At 40.8% G+C, this 25,899-nt stretch overlaps 1 protein-coding gene across 3 annotated transcripts in view; it reads left to right on the forward strand.

Moving 5' to 3' along the window:
• The window catches only part of CRIM1 (cysteine rich transmembrane BMP regulator 1), a 209,101-nt gene that overhangs the window by 139,713 nt on the left and 43,489 nt on the right, over window positions 1-25,899 (forward strand). For all 3 annotated transcript variants that reach the window (XM_061432066.1, XM_061432065.1, XM_061432064.1), the window contains 4 exons: window positions 13,201-13,329; window positions 21,599-21,755; window positions 24,463-24,584; window positions 25,091-25,300. In XM_061432066.1, the coding sequence (XP_061288050.1) occupies window positions 13,201-13,329; window positions 21,599-21,755; window positions 24,463-24,584; window positions 25,091-25,300 (618 nt within the window). The remainder of the gene's footprint in view (window positions 1-13,200; window positions 13,330-21,598; window positions 21,756-24,462; window positions 24,585-25,090; window positions 25,301-25,899) is intronic.

The following is a 25,899-nucleotide window of genomic DNA, read 5'->3' on the forward strand; positions in this document are numbered from 1 at the left end:
TTGGTCTCAACACATCTGTACTTAAAGCACGTGACAGCACTTTTTATATGAAGCTCGTTTATTTGTTTCTAGTCATACAAGATCCAACCATAAAGTAATAAAATTATTTTTAAACATAGTGACATTTTTAAACAAACCAAGGTTTACATATCCAAGTGAAGTGTTTCTCCTTTCAAGATAGATACATGGGGAAACGGTACAGCTCCTGCAGGAGTATAGTCGTTCAGAGTATTTTGGGTGCTTCTCTGTTGAAACTGACGTTACAGCTTGCAACACATCCTTTTGAGCATCTTTAGCTTTGTAAACCCCTGACTTCAGAGGTTTTATTAGGCCCTTAGAAATAGTCAAAGACATTCACACCTAAGCCTGATGGAAAGGCTGGGTAATCTAGCTGGGTAAAACTGTTCAGAGGAAGCAAAAAGTGACAGTAAAATAGAAGCACTCTGTCTTATATGACATAGTAATCTCCTCTGGCAGCAACTCTGAAGAGAAATTTGAAATAGAATTTTAGCATGAGCAGCATTTTAGTACAAGCATATAACCCCCAAAAGTGAGCATTTTTAGCAATAACACTTATTTGTAAGTACAATTCCTGGTGTGTTTATTGGAAAAAAGAATCAATCCACTTACCACATAGTATTTATATGACTTCTGGGGGCTAGAGGCACATATTTAAATGGTGATCTATTATACTTAACTTTTTGTGGGATTGCAAGAGCTCCATTCAGACTTATTTTCAAATAAATTATTAGACTAATTCCCTATATGTATTGTGCCATTTTAAACTGTCTCATGGTATAGTCTTAACCTTAAAATGAGCAAAGTGATTTCCATCTTTTAATACATGAGGGTTAGAGATGGTGAGCTACCCAGTGAACTGTTTATAGAAACCCTATTGAAGTATTTTCTGTGCTGTGTCTGTCTGATTGTTGAGGATAAAATATCTGCTGCAGTGTTGCTATAAAATAACAGGGCAGACGAAAGGAATGAAGTTGTCTGTCAAAGAGCATCCCTTGCCCATTGATGGATCTCCCGTCACAGGTGGTTGCTGAGGTGACAGGGAGCTGGATCACACCCACCTGTCACCCTCTCCTTTTGAGACTCCTGACATGCTCACTCTCCATCATTGTGCAGACTGGGACAGCTGTTAACAGGGGTCTTGGCAACATCAGATCTTGATCGAGAGGTCATAACCATCAGTTTGATCCAAGTTTGATATGAGATAAGCAATAAGGAACCATTAGTACTTTTTTGAAATGTATTAGAAACATGAGAGAATGGTGATGCATTGCACATGATACATTTTTCAATTTGATTTGAATTATTAGCTGCTGCTGCTGCTAAGTCGCTTCAGTCGTGTCTGACTCTGTGCGACCCCATGGACTGCAGCCTACCAGGCTTCTCCGTCCATGGAATTCTCCAGGCAAGAACACTGGCGTGGGTTGCCATTTCCTTCTCCAATGCATGAAAGTGGAAAGTGAAAGTGAAGTCGCTCAGTCGTGTCTGACTCTTAGCGACCCCATGGACTGCAGCCTACCAGGCTCCTCCATCCATGGGATTTTCCAGGCAAGAGTACTGGAGTGGGGTGCCATTGCCTTCTCCCTGAATTATTAGCAGTTTGACCAAATTTAAATTTTCACTTGCCATGTATATTTACAAGATGGCTGTTTACCAATCAAGTGAATTTTATTTTCATATGTAAGAGATTAGCTGGATTTAACACACTTGCCTGAAACAGAGCCCGGTTTAGGCGTTCAGACCACTGGAGACCACAGAATTTAATATTTGCTGTGAGTCAAAAATAAGATTCGATTCAAATAAAAAACAAAATGCTTTTACTTTGCAGCATCATGAACCAAGACTGTGAATCCCCAAGAACCTTCTAAGACCAACAGGGGGACCCTGAGAGTCATGTAGTGCTCTGGGTTTGATTTTTCACCTTGGCTGCTGGAACAGACTGAGCGTTAAGTCTGTAAGCCACCTCCCCAGCCAGGCAAGACCTCACAGCACGTGCTCAGGACCTCATTCATCCCTGGCTGCAGTGTCTTCTTTCTACTGAAAAGTTACCTTGGTCTTTGTTTTCTCACTTTAATTACGTATACATATATGATATGGGTTTCCCTGGTGGCTTAGTGGTAAAGAACCTGCCTGCCAGTGCAGGAGACATGGTTTGATCCCTGTGTCAGAAAGATTCCCTGGAGAAGGAAATGGAAACCCACTCCAGTATTCTTGCCTGGGGAATCCCATGGACAGAGGAGCCTGGAGGGCTACAGTCCATAGGGTCACAAAAGAGTCTGACACAACATAGCAATTAAACTGTGATCTGTGATACAATTTGAGCCTGCCTTGGGTCTGCTTTGGGATCCAGCAGAGTAGATTCAATGCTTGTTTGTGTGCTTGGTGCCCACCATCGCCTGTGCCAACACCTTGCACTATGGTCCTGCCACCCATAGTTTGGGTATCTGTAGGAAGACACGAAATAATATTCTCTTTTACCTTAATTGGCAAGTTATATGTGTTAGTCACTCAGTTATGTCCAACTCTTTGTGACACCGTGGACTGTAGCCCACCAGACTTCTCTGTCCATGGAATTCTCCAGGCAAGAATACTGGAGTGAGTAGCCATCCCCTTCTCTAGGGGATCGTCCCAACCAAGAGATCGAACCCAGGTCTCCTGCATTGCAGGCAGATTATCCATCATCTGAGCCACCAGGGAAGCCCCACATTGGAAAGCTATTGCCCTGAAAATCAGCCTACATTTAAAGCAACTCAGGGATGTCTATTTTATTAGTGAAACTATAAAAATAACTAAAAAAATATTCAGAGATAATAAACTGTCAGCTGGGGCTAGCCTCAGGCCTTGCATGTTAAGAGAGGACAGCAAGCTTAGATCTTTTCAAAACTATGAGTCTCGTGCTTTTTGGGAACCAGGTTTTAAAACATCCCAGGGAGATTTTACGCCATAGGAATTCAATAGGGGTGTTCCACATTGCTGTGACAAACACTGAGAACATTATTATTTGAAACACAACTACCTCCCCCGCAACTATTATTAAGAAAGTACTGGTTGATTTATCTCTTAATATTGATATGTTTCATATCACTGACTTACTGAAACTAAAATTTGCTGATCAAAGACATTTTTTAAAGTTGGGACTTCCATACCCTCTTTCAACTTGAGAACAGCAGGACTACTGGCAAAGCTATACCAAAACAGTATACATTGTCCTCTGATGAATTTGCCCTCATCCCCGAAGATCCAGCAAGGCCCCCATCATGAGAGAGGAAGTGCGGGGTCAGCCAGGCACACAGGAGCATTGTTTCAGCTCACACTGGATAAGCTGATTATGAAGAGATTTCTCTTCTCTTCGAGACACCATGGACACAGTCAAAAGTCGAAACAATGATGTTCAGACTGCAGCTCAGCAAATGTGAAAGGCGCCAGTGGCTGGTCACTAACACGCTCCAAAGCTTACCAGACCATATGAAAGGATGTCATGGACCCACCCACGACCCAGATGCTTTTCATGTTATCAGTGGAGATAGAAATGATGCTTAAGTTACAATAGACAGTGTTCAGAATGCCAAGCCAGTTGTCAGACCATTTATCAGCTGAACATTTGAGCCCTGCAAAAGAGCTCGTAATTCATCTACTGAGCCATCATCTGAGACCATTTCTGACTCTGAGCCGGCTGGATAGTCATTTCAACAATAATTATAGCAACAGGTAATATTTTTGTCACCCTTTAAGTTTACGGAATAGTCCGTTCTTTATGATCTTACTGGGGTCTTATAATGATCTTGTGAGGTAGAAATAGGGAAAATTCCTACTTTATAGAAGTCCAGAGAGGTTCATCATCACATGTAAGATAATGAATGAACACAGACTCACGCTGAGCCTTCTAACCCCAAGCGCATGTCTTTGGGGAGGGAGAAGAAGAGGAAAAGAAGTCAGTGGACATGAAAGTGCTTGATTGCCGTGGCTCAAATTCAAAACCTTTTTGCTCCTGGCTCCGTTCTCATTGCTGAGACCCAGTTGCTATTATTTTGACCTTTGGTGACCTGCCTTTGATCTGGGTTCTTTTCCTGAACCTCCATCTGGAATTTTGACCTTGCCTTTAGACCTCTTGGAAAGCCTGCTCCCCCAAGTAGGTTCCTGCCTCTCCCACTTGGAGAAGTGGCTTTCCCCACCCCCTGCAAGCGCTGAGTTGTCTCCCCAGATGTCTTTATCCTCATGCTTGCCATGGGCCCAGCCTCATTCACACCTGCCAGGCTGAAGGCCCTGGGCGGTGATGCGCAAGTCTCCACTGAGTGTGCCCAGCACCGAGATACTATCCTCAACACTTGTGCATCCTGACCTGCCCGCTTCCCTTATCTCCCTCTAATTCCTGCCCAACTATGCTTAATCAGGAGGCAGATTGGCTGAGCCTTCAGCACAAGCACCCGTCCTTCATGCAGGATGAAATGAGTCGCGGGGTTGAGCGAGTGCCCAGCTATTTTTGAGACTATGTTAATAACACTTTATTCATTTGGCACCATCAAGGAATGAGGTCATCACAGAGTGAATTCCCCAGATGAGTGAAATTTGGGGTGTCAAGTTTTATGTTCAGCATTTGGAAGGCAGGCCTTCTACAGTGCTCCGTGTACTATTGGGCCTTGTTAGGTCAAAGGTGCAGATCATAATTTAAGCATTTCATAGGCTTAAGATGCTTAAGATACTCATAGGCTACTGAGTATCTCGTTTGGGACTGTTTGGGTTTGGGGATGTGCATTTAGTTTTCATTGTTATTAGTGTGTTGGGTTGACAGCAGACTTCTGATCTAGCTTGCTACTTCAGTGGAGCTCATTTATTGAGTATCTACTATGTGCAAGAGATCCTGCCATGATGAGGATCCTAATACAAAAGTTAGGAAATGAGAGATTCAGCCAGTAGAGGACAATATTGAATAGGGCTCTTTCTCAGAACATGTGTCCCGACTTTCAGTTGTCAGATGTCTTTTTGTCCTCTTTGTTCATTGATTAAGCGCTCCAGTGGACCAAGCACTGTGTTAAATGCTGAAGTTGTAAACACTGAATAAACCATTGCCCCTAATGGCAAGATCCTTCCCCCCTGGACCTCATCTATTTCCCAGAGGATTGGGGTGAGATACCAGAATTCTGACCCATCTGACACCCCCTCCCAGCTCAATATAGCTATTAAAATGTACAGACACACATATACACATGTACTTATAAATATGGCACATTTTTTTCCAGTTAAAACTCACCAAGATATAGTCTCCATGAAAATTAACAGTAAAAATATATATAAGACAAGTATAAAAGATTATTCTTGGAATCCAATCATTTTGTGAGCTCTCTCAAGCTGAATTCCTGGAAAAAGATATCCCATTCTCAATTAGAGGGTTTTTTTTACTTTTTTCTTTTTGTGGTCTTTTAATAATCACATAATCATAGTACTGTCTTTTCCTATTAAATATGAGATTGGTAAAGGAAGAAAAACATGACTGACAGCCAAGATTCCTTGGAAAAAGAATACAGAGTTAATAAATAGGCCTAAAGTAAATATAATGCTTCCCTATCTGCCCATAAAATAATACAAGTCTTGGGAACATTTTCACACCATTCATTTTTAAAATAAAGAAACTGCTCTGAGATAAGTACTTTAGAAATTACAAGGATGTAGGTGTTGTTATGAGAAATATATACAAAGGAAAAAAGGATAACTAAGTGTGTGGTGGCTGAAAGAATTTGAAAACTCCAACTGTAGGAGATTTTTTTCCATGACTTAATGAGACTTTCTTAAATACACTCATACCCCATGGAAATTCCCACTTCCAGATTAGGGAATTTTTGTATCCTCAGTTTTTTGGCTTTTTTTTTTTTTTCTTTCATCGTCTACATTAATAGAGTTTTCCCCTCTAACTTCATTTGTAAATATTTCACCTTTATTATACCTCTTCCCAGGCTGCAATTATGTTGACAATTTGCTGATTTATTTGAATGGTTTTCTGACTAGTTATGGTCACATTTGAAAAGCAACTGTGGTAACAGAATGACATATGACGACACAGTAAAACAGATTAGCTGTTGTAAACAGCTCCTTCGGTTCTGACTTGGCCAGCTTTATCTCCAGTTTTATGAGCCCAGACAGGCTGCCAGTAATTGGTGGACTATAAGGAGGGCTGATATATATGGCCATATAAACCAAGTGAAGCTTTGGAATTTTCACATTTATTAGATGTTCACATGGCTTAACCAAGTCAAGCCACCACCACCACCCCCACCACACCCTGGCGAAAAATCTTAAGGAACAAAATGCCTGAATTAGGTCTGAAAAGACAACATCATTAGTCATCTTTGTCTCCCATAATCAAATAAGCAGGCTTGTGTATTGATATGGAAGAGCTCCATAAGGTAAGCAAATCATTAGTAAATCCTCAGAGGAGAAGTAATGAGACAGATAAGAATTAGCTTTGTGTATCTTATCACTTCTATATGAAGGTTAACTCATAAAAGAGATATAGGAACATATCTGCCATAGAGAACTACCCTACCTATAGTGAGATTTTTCCCCGGAAGACTTTTCTTGGTATGTGTCTGTCTGTGTATGCATGTGTGCACTTGTATGGATTTGTAGGAATCTAGGATGCTGGTAATTGGAGAAGGAAATGGCAGCCCACTCCAGTGTTCTTGCCTGGAAAATCCCAGGGACGGGGGAGCCTGGTGGGCTGCCGTCTATGGGGTCACACAGAGTCTGACCGACTGAAGCGACTTAGCAGCAGCAGCAGGATGCTGTTAGGCAGCTGCTTCCCATGCCAGGCCTTCCAGGCCTGCCGCTCGCCCGGAGCACACCTCAGGGAAGGATCAGCACACCTGGAGACAGTTGGGATCTGGAGCCTGAGCTAACTTTTATCCTCCTAATAGAGTCGATGCTGCAGACAGTCCTAAGCATGCTGGCTCTGTATGCTTTACACGAGTGTATTTTTCCAGGGTTACCCACCCATCCTCAAGAGCTACTAATGGGCTGTCAGCCTTCCCAGGGTTGCTCATCAGAAAGAGTGCTTCCCACATTTCTCAATGGAGATAATTAGTATTATTTGCAAGGTAAACAGCTCGTAGTAATCAAGGTAATGAGAAGAACCTTGTGTTTATTCAAAACCAGGCACTCACTGGAATAACACAGTTTAGACACCAAGTTAAAAAGAATCTATGAACATTTTCACTTAAGCTATATCTATGTGAAATTTAAAGATCAGTGATGATACATATTGTTCCAGAAGCAAATTCACATTATTATTGCACATTTTTTATTGGTAGTCAAAATACATTCCCTTTTGTTCTGTTGTCATTCCAAATATGTTGAACTATCCAATATGATGATGATAAGACTGATATTAAAACTTTAAATCAAGATCTTAAAAGGTTGGATTGGAATTTCAACTTAATTCCCTTTCCTCTTTTTGGAAATTTTTCCTTAAAATAAGCAAGAAAGTTTAGAGGCTTAGATTTGCTTAACACATTTATACCTCCTAAATAGTGAAATGTATGTTACTTTCTGGTCTAGTGCTGTGGCCTTGGAGTTAAAAATAATGATTTTATTTCAACTTTATACTCTTAACCAAACTCATTGCAATCATATTGCCTTAATATCCTTACTGAGTGGATTAAATTGCTTCTAGGAAATACCTGAACTTCAGTGCAGAATGTTGGTGGTGGTCTTCAGAAGCTCAGTGTCTGTGGCTAAGTCTTGAAAAATGTGATTATTTTCCTGGAAATATTTTTACTGATAAGAGGTTTGTTGGACTTCCTAGAATATGAAGGAAATTTTAATAATCTATAAAGTGAAGAACCGATATGTGTTTGCTTATGTTACTGCATGCTATAATAATTTTTTTTCCAGAATTTTGTTTTCTGAGACTTGGGATAACAATTGATAGCTGAACATCTGCACTCCTGACACAGTCCCAAGAGTTCTTGTGAAAAATAGCTCTTCTGGACAGTGTTAGGTATAGGTACCTGGAAAGTCTTTAAAAATCCTTCAGGAAAAGGACAGGTCAAGGAAAGTAGAGATTCCCACTCAGATGCAAGGTAGGAAACAGCAAACGGATATAGACATAACAAACACCCATTTTTGTTCTTTATTGCTTCTAGGCTCAGAAAATATTTCTAGAGTTCTTCTCCACAAAGAAGCGGTTCCAGGGTTCCCTTTAGAAATAGTTGTAGCCAAAGACAATGAATTCCTGCTGTTTCAAGCCTTCTTCCTTTGGAGGACTTTAAGGTATTTCTTTAATTCCTCAGCTGATTCAATACAAGATGAGATGGAATTTCAGGGTGATCCTGTAAGCAGTACTTGATTGAATTTCCTCTTGCCAAATCCATCTTTGTGTGAGCTTTTTCCCATTCTCCTAAATAAGGAGATCTAAGAGCATTTCTTGCCTCTGAAAGAGGCCCACTGAAGACATCTCTGCCCAACCAATTTAAAGGAACACTATTTTATTTGCTTCCCACAATAGGCAGATGCATTAATGTCTCCAAAAGTCTTAGTCTTTGTTCAGCTGATACCCTCCAAGGACACAGCATCACCATCATCCTTCTAGAAAGGCATCTGCTCTCTGGCATTTCATGTCAGTATTTTACCCCCATGGTTGGATGGCATCACTGACTCAATGGACGTGAGTTTAAACAAACTCAGGGAGATGGTGAAGGACAGGGAAGCCAGGCATGCTGCAGTCTGTGGGGTCACAAAGAGTCAGACAGGACTGAGTGACTAAACAACAACAACAACGACCATCTAAGAGCACAGAAAGATAGGATTTAAATGAGAATCATCTGGTCTTCAGGCCACGCCCCATCTGGATATCTTCCATATTCAGAGCACTGTTTCATAGACTAAAGAAAGAGTGTTGTGTGCTTTGTTGCTCAATTGTGTCTGACTCTTTGCAACCCCATGGACTGCAGCCCACCAGGTTCCTCTGTCCATGGGGATTCTCCAGGCAAGAATACTGGAGTGGGTAGCCTATCCCTTCTCCAGGATATCGAACAGGGATCGAACCAGGGTCTCCTGCATTGCAGGAGGATTCTTTACCCACTGAACTACCCGGGAAATAACAATTCCCAGTACACAAGTTTCAGATGCTCTAATAAGCCCAACAGATGTTTCCTCAAGCTCCTTTGTTTACTTGGATTAGAAACAATCATACCATGATAACATGATTCTAGATTCTTCAAACTTACTTCTTCCCCCACCAAGAACTTCCTTGTATCGAAACTATACAAAAAGTCTAATCAGCTCTTGGTTATTCACTAAGGACTATACATGTTTCAAATGTTGATTTGAAATACTCTAGTTCAGGATGGTGTCAAATATGTCTCATTTCAGAGTTCATTATGCAGAATAAGAAATTGGGTTTCAGTAGCTTTGTAGCACTTCATTCTCAAAACACTAACCCTGATGTTAGTAATAAGACCAATTCTGAGATTACATATTAATATACTGGACTGAAAGCAGACTCAGATTCATTTATGATAATGTCAGCATTCCACTGGACAATTTATAGTTGAAATTTATAGTTGCATGTTTCTGTTGTAGTATTGTTCTTATGGAATTCTGAAATAGAGATGGCCTCACATGGTGGGAAACAGCACTAGATTGTTGAGAGGATGCCGAAAGGGACTAGATCGTAATGTTTGCATTTAGATAAAATGTTGGGAGACAGCTAGTTACCTGTATGTATCTAATGAAAGTGTTAGTTACTCTGTCATGTCTCACTCTTTGCGATCCCCTGGACTGTAGCCTGTCAGGCTCCTCTGTCCATGGAATTCTCCAGGAAAGAATCCTGGAATGGCTAGCCATTCTCTTCTACAGGGCCTCTTCCCAACCCAGGGACTGAACCCCAGTCTCCCACATTGCAGGCAAATTCTTTACCATTTGAGCCCCCAGGGAGGCGGGCATGTGTGTGTTACAAATCAGCAGTTACTCCGGTGACGAAGGACGGCAGCAGGAAGTACCCCAGAGACGTGCGCCTCCACCCTCATGAGGCTCTCGAAATTTGTTCCACTTTGTATTCAAAAGCAAAAACAGTAATTATTTGTTTAATGTAATAAAATGAAATGACTAGTGTTAAAACGCTTCTTAAAAATAATTTAGACATCTGTCTATATTTAACATATCACAGTGAGTGTTGCGTTCAGCCTAATCTGTTGAGGGGCAGTTGAATAGTTTTAGAGTAAATACGTTCTGTTGAATAAGTGGTTTTGTTGAGTTTTTCTGTGTTTTAATAGTAAATGTTGAGGGAGTCAGAATTTGAGAGTTCTGTGCTTCACAGTTTCTTCCCTCTGATGAACATCACTGATGAATGGGGAAATATTGATTTTAGAGGCACAAAATCATGTTTTGCTTCTTTACATTCTGCCACATTGTCAAAACCTGGAAGACACTCAGTAGGACTTGTTTTGCCTAAAATATTTACAATGCAGCATTGTGGAACCAGCACCTACTTAAATAGCCCTTCTATGCTTTTTTTTTTTTTTTTTCATTTGGTAAACTAAGCTAAAGTTGTTATCCTGAATGTTATAGGGACGCATGTTGAATGTATTTCCTGTACTGGAGAAATGTGTGCTTGATATGCACCTGGCACCTGACTGCCTAGCAGGTGCAGCCATTGGATAACGTGTGAGACTGTTTGAGTCAGTGTTGTGGTTCTGATCCTTAATGCCGGGGTTATTTTTTTTTTTTCTTTTACTTTCTAGCCACAGATCACATTCCTCATCTCATCCATTAGTCAGGACATGGACCAAAAATAAGATGCACATCACCAGTGATACACATGTACATCACCATGTTTCTTAAATCCCTAACACTCATTGAAAGTACAATCCCATACTGCCCTGGGATTATTCTGCATTTTCAGTGTCGGTGTCATCTGCCCAGGTATATATTTTTCCATCATACACTTTCTGAAGGCAAAGTTTCTCATAAACCTAAACATCAGTAAAGAATACAAGCTTTGGGTCTGTGTGGATGTGCCCAAGACATTTCTTACCCATAAGCCATTCACTGAAGCGCTAGCCAAAGAGTTTAGAAGCCACCCCTGATCCTTAACTCTCTGGAATGTAGACCTAATTCCTCTTTTGATGGGATTGTCTGTGATGTGGTTTACTCAGATGTGATCCTGGTCCCCTGCTATATCTTATATTTGTGGTTAGAATAATTTTGACAAAACCTCAGCAGTCTTATGGCTAAAGGCTGATATAGAGTTATCTTGGATGGGTAGGAAGACTGGTGATAAAGCAAAGCCTGTAGGTTTAAAAACTGAAGATGTGGGACTTCCCTGGTGATCCAGTGGTTAAGAAATCTGTGTTCCTCTTGCAAGGGCACAGGTTCAATCCCTAGTCATGGGACTAAGATCACCACATGCCATGAGGGGCGACGTAGATAGATAAAGCAACTGGTCAACAATGTTTACAGTAAACTTTAAAAGAAGAGAGGAAAGCAACACTACTGTATTTAATCCACTCATTCTTAAAACTTGCCTGAAAATTAAACCACTTTTCGATATTTATATGTCAAAATAGATACTTTAAGTCATTGAAGACAATTAGAAGTTTTATAACAGCGGAACTTAGATAAAAATTTCAGGGAGATGTTCTTCAACTGCACTGTAATAAAAATAGAGAATGTGCTATACCGTCTTCATATGTATTTTTGCTGGGAGAATGCTGATGAAAGCATCTCTTTAATAAAGCCCTAGTTGCTCACCACCTGTGAAGAGTTGAATCACTGGCCTCTTTTAGCAGGTGGATAAAAACGTAGAACTCTTGATCTTAGCAGTGGCAGCTAAAACACTTATTTTTGGTCTCTCTTCCATGGTAACTGGAGATGAAACTTGAGAAGACAGTGTGGACTAATGGATAGACTGTTGGACAGGAGGTCAGGAACCTCTGTTCTGTTCTATTCACAGCCTGCTACTGGGTTGCTATGTAAACTTAGATAAGCCACTTACCCTCTCTGCACCTCATATTTTCCATTTGTGAAAACATAGGTTAGAGACATTCTGTATTTAGCGCTTCCCAAAGATATTGTGAAAACTAGCTTATTCTGAAGAAGTTCATAGCATCTTTGGGTTGAAAAGAGGCCACGTAAATATGTCATTGTCCCTGTTCCCTTGGACGGCACTCTTGCCATGGACTGAGGTTGTATAAACTGTCCATTATCAGTCACCGCCAAACAGGTACCCTTGTAAGGTGCTTTGTATCGCACAGAAGCTGAGCGTGTGACTCGACAGCCAGAACACCTGGATTTGAATCTGGGATCCACCACTTACTAACTCCATGACCTTGGGCAAGTCAGGATGCTAGATTTCCTCATCAGTTAAAATAGGGATAATGATAACACCCATCTCATTGGTCTGTGATCTGAAATGAGAAAGCATTTATGAAGAGCACCTTGGACACTATGTAGATATGTAATACACTGTATATATAAGTGTGTGATTACTGTTATCACCCAGAGCAATCCTTCATTATTAACACAGCAGGGAAAGATCGCCTCTGGCCTTGGTTTTTTCTGTGCATCTCATCCCAGGATGGTTGCTCTCTCCTCCAGAATGCGTGTGTCTCACTCCCACTCCCATATGCCCTGGGCCCTGAGTATAAGCTCCTATAGCTGATGTTATTTGCTCTGTCATCTATAATAATTGAGAGAGTGTCACATAACAGATCAAAGAAATCCAGATGTTTTAAAGTCTCAGAAACATCTCTGATTTAGTAACTTGGAAAAAAAAAAAACTCAAATAGATATCAGAAGTATTGCAAAATGGAGAGTGAGATAATTGACTCCCTGTGTCCTGATTATTATTTTAAAAACTCAGAAAACATCAGGAAGAGATAGAAGAACAGTTAAAAGTTTACATTCATTTTAACCTTTCTTGCCTGCTTTCTATTGAAGGTACCCAATGTATAAATTGCTCAAACATAAAGAACTAGAGGGTCGGATTTTCAAAAATCTAAATAAAAATATTTCTTTTTCAGGGGTTAACAACATTATGAAGGTATAAAAGTTTAGGATCTGATGAAAATTATTGATGAGGTTTTTTTTCCTATAACTTACCATAGTGTGGGATTTCAAAGATTGAATAGCATTTAAGAGGTAATCATATGTTTCACTGATTTTTTTTTTTCTCTCTCTCTCTGTTATTAGAACCAACCTACATCACAATTGATCCACCTGCATGTGGGGAGTTATCAAACTGTACCCTGACAGAGAAGGACTGCATTTATGGTTTCAAACTCGATCACAATGGTTGTCGAACCTGTCAGTGCAAAAACAGTGAGTACATGGAAGCCTGTGTTTTTTCAGAGCCTAATATGATATTGTCAAAGCACATTATGTGATTGAATATCCTTTTCATTCCTGTTCATGTCATTGCCTTAGCAACCTGAAAGAGGGAAAAAAGTGTACTTAATGTAAACACACAGTCAGTTGCAGAAAAAGAGCTGCCCTTTATTCTGCTTTTCGCCTTCATTTTATTATACATCAGGATACTCCTTATTGTCCAGCTGCTTCGTGGGTGCAGCCTTGGGAGCTCTGGGGCACATGATTCCAAACACTCCGGACGCTCTAAGTACCATCCTTGTCTGGGTCATCCAGTGACAAGGAGGTCACTCACACAGAAGTGTCACATTCCACACGTGGGCACCATAATCTTTAGAATGCGCTCCCCTTTGTTGACCCCAACTCTTCTCCATGTAGATTCCAATCATGTCTCCACCATGATCTCTGAAAGAAGATAGGGTATATTATATTGCATTTCTTCCTGGGGGAAAAAAAAAATTGCCCTTCATGTTTAAAACGATTTTGAATTCCTCTAAATCTTCTACCAGAATAAACATTTTTAGTCATTCTCCAGGTGACGCAGTTTCTAGAATTCTGTTGGGTCTTTCCATCTTTTGATACACTTAAAAATATATCATGGTTTTCATATAAATGTATGGCCTGGAAACAAACAGAATACTCCAGAATTTGGTCTGATCACTGTCCTGCTATTGTGTGGCCTAAGTGCTTGTTAGCTCTTTGGATTATACACTGTCAGCTAACACTGAGTTTATAAGGATCTGGAACCAGTTGGTGCTTTTTGCATTAGCTGCTATTAGGTGGTTCTCATCTGTTCTGTACTTAGACATTTGATTTTTTTTGTAATGACATAAATGCAGGGTTGGATTGAACAAGAAATTTCCCTGAGCATTTTCAACCGTTTACGAGCTAGTTGGGAAATTTTTGAATCTTGATGATATGATCTCATACTTTATCTGTGTCTCTCAGTTTATATTAAATGAGCATAACTTACATGTCCTCATCTAAATCACTGCCCTAAAATAAGTTGTACAGAACCAAGGACAGGGCCCTGTTAGCACCAAAGACCTGCCTGTGAAATGACTTTGAACACAATCTTCACTTTTTCTTTGGAGTTACTCAGCTAACATCATAACAGCTCCATCTCCACAAAGAAATCTTGAAACTCTTGGCCTGTACCTTATCTAAGATCAAAATACATTCTATTTGCAACACTTCTTTGCTGGAAACCCTACTTTAAACGTGATGAAGTTGGTAGGGTATGGATTGTTTTTCACAAACCTATACTGCCCTGTGGCTCAGCTGGTGAAGAATCCGCCTGCAGTGCGGGAGACCTGGGTTCCATCCCTGGGTTGGGAAGGTACCCTGGAGAAGGGAATGGCTACCCACTCCAGTATTCTGGCCTAGAGAATTCCATGGACTGCATAGTCCACGGGGTCGCAAAGAGTCGGACACGACTGGGCAACTTTCACTTTCAGCATGCTGCCTCCTGGTAGTCGTTGGTTTCTTTCCTAAATGTCGAAAATCCCACGTTTAAACGTTCATTCTGCAGGATTTTCAGTTGTCAATGTCAAGCTTAGTTTCTGTAGTGTTAGTCCTTTGTCCTTTTGAATCGACAGTTGGCCTCTTTAGTTTTCTGAACTTTTTCTTTTTGCTCTGATGTTTCCAAATACGGACAGTGCTTCTATAATCAGCAGGTTCTCTGTGAGCCTCTAGGTATAATTACCCTAGGCACAGAGAGTTGGAATCAATTAATGTAGAGAGATGATCACCTTCTGATTTATCAGTGTTCTTGGACTCTGTATTCCTCTTCTCCTTAATTGTTCAATGCTGTTCTTTGTAAGGATATTTTTGATGAAGACCAGATACTCAGTAGAAGTTGCATAATTCAGTTTTCTCAGTTACTTGTTACCATCATACTGTCTGCCAGATGGAGTTAGTGCTGCAAGGGAGATTATCAAACTACTGTGATGATGGTTGTTCCTACCTCTAAATTTCCCATAAGCCTCAACCAATCAGGGACTGTCTGCCTTCCTACACTTGTTTCTGTTCAGAGGAGGGCAGGTCCCTATTATACACCTATCTGCCTTCTTTATCTCCCTGTGGAAGGCCAAGTTCACTAGGCACCTGCTTTGGCAGCTGTATCTGTTGGCTTAAATGGTCAGCTTGAATTTTTTGACCCCAAAATAATTAGTGATTATATCACAAAGAGTTTACATTTTAATCCTTCTCTTGTATCTCTTGAGCTATATACCCATTTTGATCATGGGAGCATACCTAATATTTTTCCCTGAATTTTTTGAAGTCTAAAGATTTGTGTTTCATTGTGCCTAATCACCCCACTCACAGTCTTCACCTGGGCTTTGGTGTTGTGAACTTGTGGCCACATGGGCCCACTTACATAAGCACCCAGCTGATTCACAGTGAGCCCTTTGTAAGTCAAATCCAAAGAAGCAATTTCCCTCAGTTGTCAGTGGAGCCAGTCAAAAACATCTGACTGGCTTTTCGCAAGTTGAGACTATCAGGAGAATTCTGCTCTGCCTGGCTTTGTCAAAGGAACAGCCCCACGTCCTGCTTGCTTTGTGCCTTCATTTCTTTAACACGTAGGAGGAAATAAGTACAGGAGACCGTTGCATTTTGTGTCAACTGGAATTTGTCATTTTGTCTGCATCAAACAAGCAAAAGTACACGGAAGGTACATGACAAAGCCATAGAGCCTTCCTGCTGTCATCCCCTGCCATTAGCAATCCTGACACCTTTTGATAGGTGAGTCAAATTAAACCAAACTGCCACATCCTCAGTTGTCAGATTCTTGTGATTGTATGGACCCAACTCCCCACCAAGCCTCTGGCATCAGACTGACTTGTCTCTGGGTGGTTGGGTAGGTTGCTTTATTTCCCAGAGCCTCTATGTCTGCGTCTATACAGGGCAGGTAATAATACCAAATTAATGGGTTATTTGGAGGACAACTAATTAATGAATGCAAAGCTAGCTTTAGTACCTGACATACGGTAATTGTTTACTCTGCACAATAGCTGTTTTATAACATGCTTTTCTGAGTCAGCTGGAGCTGGCTGACGTGGAAAGCCCCCAGCTTCCCCTCCTCTGCTCCGACACCAGCCTGCCTCGCGTTCTGCCTGTCCTCTGCGGGCAGACATGCAAACAGCTTTCCTTTCGCCTTTTCATTTTAACCCTTGAATATTCTCAGTCTCTTTCACCTGGTTTTGAAAAATGAAAGTCCTTTGTACTGAAGGATGGCTAAATATGTTCTTTTGCCCGTTGCAGCTACATGTTAAGTATGGATTTTGTCTAAATCTCTCCTTTACATTATTTTTCTGCATCCCACCGAAGTCTGTTTCATATGCATTGGTCCTAACCATCTATACCCAAGTTTTCCCTTAGGAGTTAGACTATATGTATAGACCACTGGTGTCAAGATTTCTTTCTTAAAATTAAGACCAGCACCAAATGACTGTTTCTCCTCTGGGGCTGGTTGGTTGTTTGCTGGCTCATTCCTTTCATTCATCTAGCATTTATTGAGTGCCTACTATATGCCAAACCCTAGGAGTACGAAAAAGATAAAAATGGACCTTATCCCTGACTAGTATTGGTAATGTGTTGGTAATATTGGTTATATGATACTAGGTTGTAATGCTATTACATTATAGTCAAGCATATCATAGATAGTCACTGAAGATTGAAATCAAAGCCCAGAAGAAACACATCCTTAAAAACAACATAGAGGGACTTCCTGGTGGTCCAGTGAACCTTCCATTGCAGGGGGTTGCAGGTTCAATCCCTGGTCAGTGAGCTGAGATCCCAAATACTTCAGGGTCAAAAAACCAAAAAGATAAAACAGAAGCAATATTGTAACCAAGTCAATAAGGACTTCAAAAAATGGTTCACATCAAAAAAAAAAAAAATTCTTTAAAAATAACCTGAAAGGTATATGACAAAGGATGATTTTATTTGAACATGTTGTAACTTTGCTTTTTTAACCTGTAACAAATAACATTTCTTATAACACTCTCAAGCAAAGTAATGCATCAGGAGCATACAGACAATTTAAACTGTCCCTGACTCATTTTTTCAAAGACAGATTTAGAATAAAGAAAAGAAACATGGTGGAAAATGTTTAAGAATGCTCAGTAGAAACGGAGGTCAAAATCAAAATCATTTGGATGAGCTACTAAAAATAACTTTATTGATACCAAGCTGTTAGTAGCATTACTTTAACCAAAATGTTTGCCGTCATACATTATGCACTTCCGCTTACTATAGGTACTGTATATAGTAAATGACATCCATATTAATTAAATGGTGTCAATCTTTTAGCATCTCATTTACATTTTAAAATCAAGTGGATTTCATCAAATTATTTGTAACTTCTCTTCCAGTTTTTAACATTCTGTAATTCTAGGGATTAATAAAAGCTTTTAGCTAGAAACTAATGCAGACATAGAAAACTAATGGTAGCAGGAAGAGAAAAAGCTTTCAGCGTTTTCATGAAATAATATATCTGAAGCAAGCATCTAAAGAAGCTTGCAGCATCAAGTGCACAGAGGCAGGCTCCTGTTTTCATGTCATTGTTACTCTGAACAGACACTTATCAGGGGCAAAATTGGGACCACTGTTTGCAGGGTTACACTTCTTAATTTAGCAGCCTTGGGAGCTCTGTCTGCAGTATCCTTAGCTGCTTGCAGATGGGCAGGAACTGCCAGAGCCCCAGAGCGTGAAGCCCTGTGGGGAGAAGCGCAGCGCAGTTCTGGGGGCGCCGTCACACTGTTCTGTGTGCAGCCCCCGTGGTGCTCCCTTAAAGCAAAGTACAAACCGTGCTCCCCACAGCTGGGGCCACGCTGTGCCCCTGGGAGCAAAAGCATCTTTTTTTCTCCCAAATAAACAAAGTTTACTGCATAGCTGCTGTCAACCAGCCATATCATACAGGCTCTGTAGTTCGCCATTATTTATCACTTCTCTTCAATGGAAATTTTCCCCTCTGGATTGGAAGGCATTTTTGGATCACAGTGAAGTCATACCATTGAAACATTATAAACATAAAGGTTTCCCTGGTGGCTCAGACAGTAAAAGCGTCTGCCTACAATGCGGGAGACCGGGGTTCAATCCCTAGGTCAGGAAGATCCCCTGGAGAAGGAAATGGCAACCCACTCCAGTACTCTTGCCTGGAAAATTCCATGGATGGAGGAGCCTGGTGGGCTATAGTCCATGGGGTCACAAAGAGTCAGACACGACTGAGCAACTTCACTTTCACTTTCACCATTCTTTCTACTGAAGCTTTTGAAACAAACCTATAAACCCTACCCATCTATAAATAAGATGTTTCTAGTGTATCTGTTCTACTCTTCTTGTAAAATGTTTGCCTTAAAGTTATACTTCTCTGAAGAAAAGTTCATAATTGATACATGGATCTAGGAATACTTTGAAATCTTTAATGTTCCCTATTTCTGAGTTAGATATTTGGAGACATTTAGAATGGCATCCCACTCCAGGACTCTTGCCTGGAAAATCCCATGGACAGAGGAGCCTGGTAGGCTGCAGTCCATGGGGTCACGAAGAGTCAGACACAACTGAGCGACTTCACTTTCACTTTTCACTTGCATGCATTGGAGAAGGAAATGGCAACCCACTCCAGTGTTCTTGCCTGGAGAATCCCAGGGACGGGGGAGCCTGGTGGGCTGCCGTCTATGGGGTCGTTCAGAGTCAGACATGACTAAAGCGACTTAGCAGCAGCAGCAGAAAAAACTTAGTATCAAAAAACTTTAACGGTATTGTTAAAGTTTTTTGATACTAGGTTTTTTCATCCCATTATTTTCTATGAGCATGTCAGTCTTGATGAGAGTGGAGGAGTAAATAGCAAGAATTTTGACGGGTTCATTCCCTTACAAGTACTTGTTGAGTGCTCACTCCATGGTGAACACCATGATAGCACCTGGACTATAACTGGGTCCCTGCCCTAGAGCTCCCTTCTTCTGGGGAGGGAAATGAGATAGCAGGCTGATGAGCTATCCCAAGTCAGGGCAGCACAGTGGCAACCTGCTCAAGAAGTCACAGCCAGTCTGAAGACCATGAATGTCCTGTGTTTCTGTTTAAACGTAGCAGCCTTTGCTTGAAGTTCCCTTCTTCTGCAAAGCAGAGGTAAAGACAAACTTAGTTTCTTTCAAAACTTTTAAGCTTAGTTGATGCAACAGCTTTTATTAAGGATGAAAGCCCATTCTGCTGGGTTGGCCAGAAAGTTTGTTCAGGTCTTGCCGGCTAAACCTGAACAAATTTTTTGGCCAACCCAATAAATTTAAGATCTGTGGGAAAACTCCTTGTCTTTACAGGACCACCAGAAAAATGAAAGCACAGAGGTGCTCAGACTTAGGGTTTCAAGGAATTCAGTCCCCAGGGGTGTTCTCAGGGTGTTTTTAATTCCCAACATAATGTACTTGATGTCAAGGTTTAAAATTTCTGCAAATAAAAAAAAAAATGGATTCACAACTTAGATCTTGGTGTCAGAGAAAGAAGTGTGGCTATGAAAGTCTTCTCCCTCCTTCATCATCCCTGTAATAATGGGGAAGCAATGATGACCTTTCAAGCCATATAATTATAAAATTTTAAATGAGCCATTTAGAATATTGCTTTTAAGGATGCAAATTAGTAATCAGTTGCTTCACTGTGTGATACAGACCCATGAGGTTACATTAAATATGTGTAATGAAAGGTTTATGATGATGACAAACTAGAAAATTATACCATAAATCACATTATCCTTTTTAAAAGATAGCATATTAAATATCAAGTGTTGCCAGCTAAGATTCACAAAAGATGCTATCTTAAAATATTTATGTAAAACATGAACCCATTTCACCTATTTAATTGTAGTTAAGGTTTAAATTTGGGGGCTTCCCTGGTGGCTCAGTGGTAAAGAATCTGCCTGCAATGCAGGAGACCCTGGTTCGATCCCTGGGTCGGTACTATCCCCTGGAGGAGGGCATGGCAACCCACTCTCTTTCTCTTGCCTAGAGAATCCCATGGACAGAGGAGCCTGGCGGACTGCAGTCCATAGGGTCACACGAGTCAGACACGATTGAAGCAACTAAGCAGCAGCAAGGTTTAAATTTAGATTAAAGGATTTGTGTGTGGAAGCGACGTGTGTTCTGTTTTTCCCAATGACGTGTACATTATTTACAATGTTTATGCTCAAAGGATATCCACATAAATGCATTTATCCAACAAAAGTAGTCCCTGCTTCCCATTTTACCGTCCACACAGAACACTGATGAAACATGGCCGCACTTTCGCCATCATCATATCTGCTTCTTTAAATTTGATTATCTTTCAAATTCTGCATTTAATTTAGACAGACATCAACTTTCTTTAGTTACATCACCAAGCATGCTTTTCTTATTTACCTTAACATTTTTATTGCTTATGTTACTCTTGTAATCCCTGTGTCACACCTTTTAAATTTCTTTAGAAGATTTCTGTTAAGCTAATAGAAGTTTCTTGTGCCAGCCACCATCTCGTCTTCCCTCTTTTCCCCTCTTCTACAGTAAGTTATGACTGAGGACAGTTAGCCATCACTCCAGGTTCTGCCAACAGGGGACAGTTTGAACATTTCAAATAGGGGATAAACGTTAATCTAGATATTTCTTTGGCACATACATTTTTTGTCAATTAGCCAAGTATATCTAAATAGCTGAATATTTTTCAGCAATGGGGAAAAAGTATCTAGGTGAAACACTGATTATTTCACTTTGTATTAGTTATTAGAAACATACCTCTTAAGGAAAAGGTAAGCAGTCCTTTATGCCCCATATAGTACACAGTATTATACAGTAACATCTAAAACTCTTAAAAGTAAACATATGTGAATGTGCTTCTCATGGGCATGCAGTAGGAACAAAATGCATAATGAAATTTGAGGTGTAAGCTTCCAGTTCTCACATTTGAATAATAAATAGTAATCAGTGGTTTGAAGTGACCGATAAGAACAAATTAAATAAAGAAACTTTATTGAGTATCGTCAATAAAGTTGAGCTTTATTCTGTATATTAGTACCAAAACGTGAAGCTACATTCCGATAACCATGATAAACGTGAAATGGCACGTTTTTAACCATTGCTGATGCTCTGGTGGAACTGAGAACTTCACATCTGTGGAAGACTGGAAGATCAGGGAAGGCGAGGGTGTGTTCTGGTCCCTTCATCTTTGGAAGAAACGTGCTGTCCGTGTGTCTTCACAGGGGAGGAGCTCTGCATGGGCCTCAGGCGAGGCTGCACCTTGAACTGCCCCTTCGGCTTCCTAACTGACGCCTACGGCTGTGAGACCTGTCAGTGCCGCCCGCGCCCCCGGAAGTGCAGACCTACAGTCTGCGAAAAGCATTGTCCATTCGGATACCTGTACGTATTTCTCAATCAGAAGAGCTCTTCTCGGTTGTCTGTAACTTGAGGAAGTGTGTTACCTGTTTCTGGAGGCTGTTTTTGTGTGTTTGTGAACAAATCAGTGATGTACTGAAGTCCGAAGTATCTGTGCTGGTTTTGTTAGAGGAATCGGAAAGTGGGGAGAGGAGGTATGTCCAAGGATAGGAATCAGGTTTTACTCTTTTGGAAGACGGGCCAGAGCCTTGTTATGACACTGCCCTTTGGGCCTGTTGGGTGAAATCTCCTCATAGGCAGGACCTTTGGACACTGCCAGAGGGAGTGGACCTCTCATGAGGTCCCAGAGATGTAAGCCCTTCGACTTTGCACAGCTGTCCCAGCAACTGTTTTGTGATAACCTATTCAATCCATACCTTAGGATGAATCAGTAGCTGTCAAGCTGCTGATTTGCAATATGGAGCATCCTTACCTGCCTCCCTATCTTACCTTGATGCTTTTCTACAGTTTACACTATGCTTTTTTTTTCAGTAGCAGTAGATTTTATGAATTTCCTTGGAGATAAGAATTATGACTTAAATTTTCAAATATTCTTGATTGACTCAAACCCCATGAACATTCAGATTATTCTTGGGGGAAAATAGATATTTCACATTTGTTACTTTACTGTCTGTCTTAGCATCTCCTTCTGCATGTGTCAAATTGGTTCCTTAAAAATAGCCTTTCAGAATTTTTCTTTCTCATTCCTGCCTTGGTTCCTTCCGTTTTAGTCTGTCTCCCTTTCCAATATGATATGTTTATATAATGCTGGTAGTATAAGGGACTTGGAGCCATCATCTCTTGCCCAGCATCTTACAGGCATTGTTTTTATTATTCTCCCTGAAAATTCATGTTTAACAGGGAGAGAGGAACCTTAATTTTAATTGGATAATTAAGTTGGAGACATTATTCTTTTAAAATTCCCCAAGTTAACTAATAAATCATCATTATTCTTAATCCTAAAATGTGAATGCAATACTAATAAAAGTAGAGTTATTTCTTAGCTTAATTGCTAATGCAGAATAAAGGATTATTATCATAGTAGTACCTACAACCTTTTGCTACAGCATTATAACAGTTCAGAATGCAGGTTGCACTCAAGTCCAAACTTCGTTTTGGAGAGGAATCTCTTAGAGGATTGTAGATTCCACTTGATATTCCTGTCATTAAACACATTCAAGGAGGACCAAGTTGAGTGCTGTAGGCAAATGAATGGCTAGCACATGTGTTTCAAGGACAGCCTCTGAAGGAGAAATCTTGGCCAGACACCACATGGGAGTATTAGGTTAATGCTCATGTACACCTGCTGAGTGGATCATTACTGTGTTTATGCAGCAAATGCTTACACGAGGGAGGGGGTTGGAGAGAAGGAATGGACGGGTGAATAAATGAATGTACAAACAAATCCATTAAAGACTTGTTAGGGCTCAGAAATGGCACAGTCCATGACATGAGTATGAACCATTCATTTAATTCATTGTTTTCATTATATTGACGTAAATATGTAAACCCTGGTGTTAGTTCTCATTCCACTTAGCAGATTGTAGTTTGTCACTTGGGCAGTTCTATACCAACGTTTCCCACAGGGCTGTCATCTTTTAGAATCTCTTAATTTGTCCAACATAAGAAAAAACAGGGTTTATTTATTTGTTTGTTTTTAGTTGAGCACCACTGTTGCCACTTAGGGCTCCCTGGGATGGAACTTAAACGTAGCTAGACTTAACTCCTTCTCTGCTGCCCAGGAAGCCCAGCTAGGGGAAAGCGTGTGGAGGAGATGTTAAGTCTAAGAGAGGACCTGGAGCTGCAGATAGTGAACAGAACAAAGAGGAGAGCAGATGAATGCCTTTTGTAACAGAGAAGATCATTCTCCTTTTAGAGAAAACCATTCTCCTTTTAGAGAAAACAAGGAATTGTTGCTAAGAATTTTTTGGTCCTTGAACTATGGTGATATTTTAATAAGCACATATTTATTATCATCTTCCTGATGATAATTTAGGCACAAAATTTAGGCACTCTAGTTTATATTCTAGTTTATATTCATCCAGCCATTTTCCTTTATTCTCTGTGCTTCAGTCATGCCCCATAGGTGGAGCATTTTTCAATTGGTATTCTTTATTGATGAATGAAATAATTATCGGACATTGACTGTAGAACTTCTCAGATGTTTTATTCTTCATCATGTCTGTGTGTCCTTTAGCTCTCTGTCTGTGTACTACAAGATTCTATAGATATCTCAATAAAATGTTTACTGGTATCTGAAATTTCTTAAGAGAATGTGGTCATGTGAGGAAGGCAGTGACCCTAACAAAAGGAGGACTTCTGCCTTTAATGCTGGCCTCCAATATTGACCAGCCATATGTCCTTCACCTTCTTATTCATGGAGTTCCACATTCATCCTTTTTTGTACTTGGTACCACTTTTCCTAATCAAATCAACAGTCATGTCATTGAGATTCTGATAGTCATATCCTAGAGACACCTCAGTGCTTGGGCAGTTCTAACCCTTGGCCATGGGTGGATGGTGGTCATTGCCCCAGAGCGCTAATTACTCATCACTCCAGGGGGTCATGAGAGAAGAAGGTCAAATCATTCTGCTTAATGACAATACCACTTCCATGACCCTGGGGTGAGCACTCGGGCGTCATTTGAGACTTTCAGATTTTCTGACCTCTGACAAAATTTTAATTACCCAGGAAGAATAAGCACGGCTGTGACATCTGTCGCTGTAAGAAATGCCCAGAGCTCCGGTGCAGTAAGATCTGCTCCCTGGGTTTCCAGAAGGACAGTCATGGCTGTCTCATCTGCAAGTGCAGAGGTAAGTGCCAGTGCATGCCCTTGCCCCAGAAACCAAGAAAAAGACAGCCTGTCAGTGAAACAGTTTTGCTGGTCATTGTCCGCTCTGACAGCACCATCACTTTCTAGGGGACCATCTCTTGCAACTCCGTGGACTGTAGCCCCCACTGCCCACCCTACTTGGTTTTAGAAAATCCCGTGAATGGAGGAGCCTGGGGGGTTCCGTCCATGGGGTCTCAAAGAGTTGGACAGACTGAGCACATAAGAGAATGTAGAGTGAAAGGAGGAAAATTCAGTTATAAGCCTTCCAGAAGGAGAGACACGGATTTGTAAGGGTTTTTTTCTCCCATTTTTCAAAATTGAGGGCATATTTACATGAATTCTTTTCATGATCCTTTCCCGTATCACGAACTGTGCTCTGTAAACGGGATTTTTTGGTGACTGGGTAGCGCTGCCTGTGAAGACACTGCAGGCTGTTTCTCCTGTGCGGTAGCTGCTGCTTTACCAGGCTGCCTTCTGTCTGTCCAGAGGTCTCTGCCTCCGCCGGGCCACCCGTCCTGTCAGGCACGTGTCTATCCATGGATGGCCATCATCATAAAAATGGGGAGAGCTGGCATGATGGGTGTCGGGAATGCTACTGTCACAGTGGACGGGAGATGTGCGCTCTGATCACCTGCCCCGTGCCTGCCTGTGGCAACCCCACCATTCACCCGGGACGGTGCTGCCCATCATGTTCAGGTAAAGGCTGGCTGACGTCTCGTTCTCTCCCTAAGCAAGCGACTTCTGCCTCCTAGGGCTTCATCACATCTCTAACTCTGGGGGGAGCGCAGGGGACGACCCCTGGAACACACTTCCAACTCTCTGGTTTTCATCAGCAGTAGCCACAAGCATCAACAGGGCATGATAAATGATTAGCCAGAAACCACTAGACTATTCTAGAGCTCTAAAAGCACTCTCCTAAATTTTGAAGGTTTGAACTCCATTTTACTGACTGGTCTTTGAACTCCATTTGTATAAAGGTTTGTGGGCTTACATACTTAAAATTAAAACTTCAGCCCTCCACTTTATGGATAGTGTATTGAGGCTGAATGTGTTAATTTATTGGAGGGGCTTGGTGTTGATTTTATCTCATGAAATCTTCTTATTTATAAAGTAATAATCGAGAGGGAGAGAATTACTGAAGTCTGTGGCTATTGCTTTTTTTTATTCCTAATTAATAGATATATGGCAGTCTTGTCAAATGGAGATGTTTAGAGTGACCACATATCCAAAACATTTAAAATCATAATAATGCTCATCAAAATAAGTTAGTAGAAGAACAGATTTATAATTCACAG

The sequence above is a fragment of the Bos javanicus genome, chromosome 11, assembly GCF_032452875.1.
Source record: "Bos javanicus breed banteng chromosome 11, ARS-OSU_banteng_1.0, whole genome shotgun sequence".
In the NCBI taxonomy this organism is placed as follows: Eukaryota; Metazoa; Chordata; class Mammalia; order Artiodactyla; family Bovidae; genus Bos; species Bos javanicus.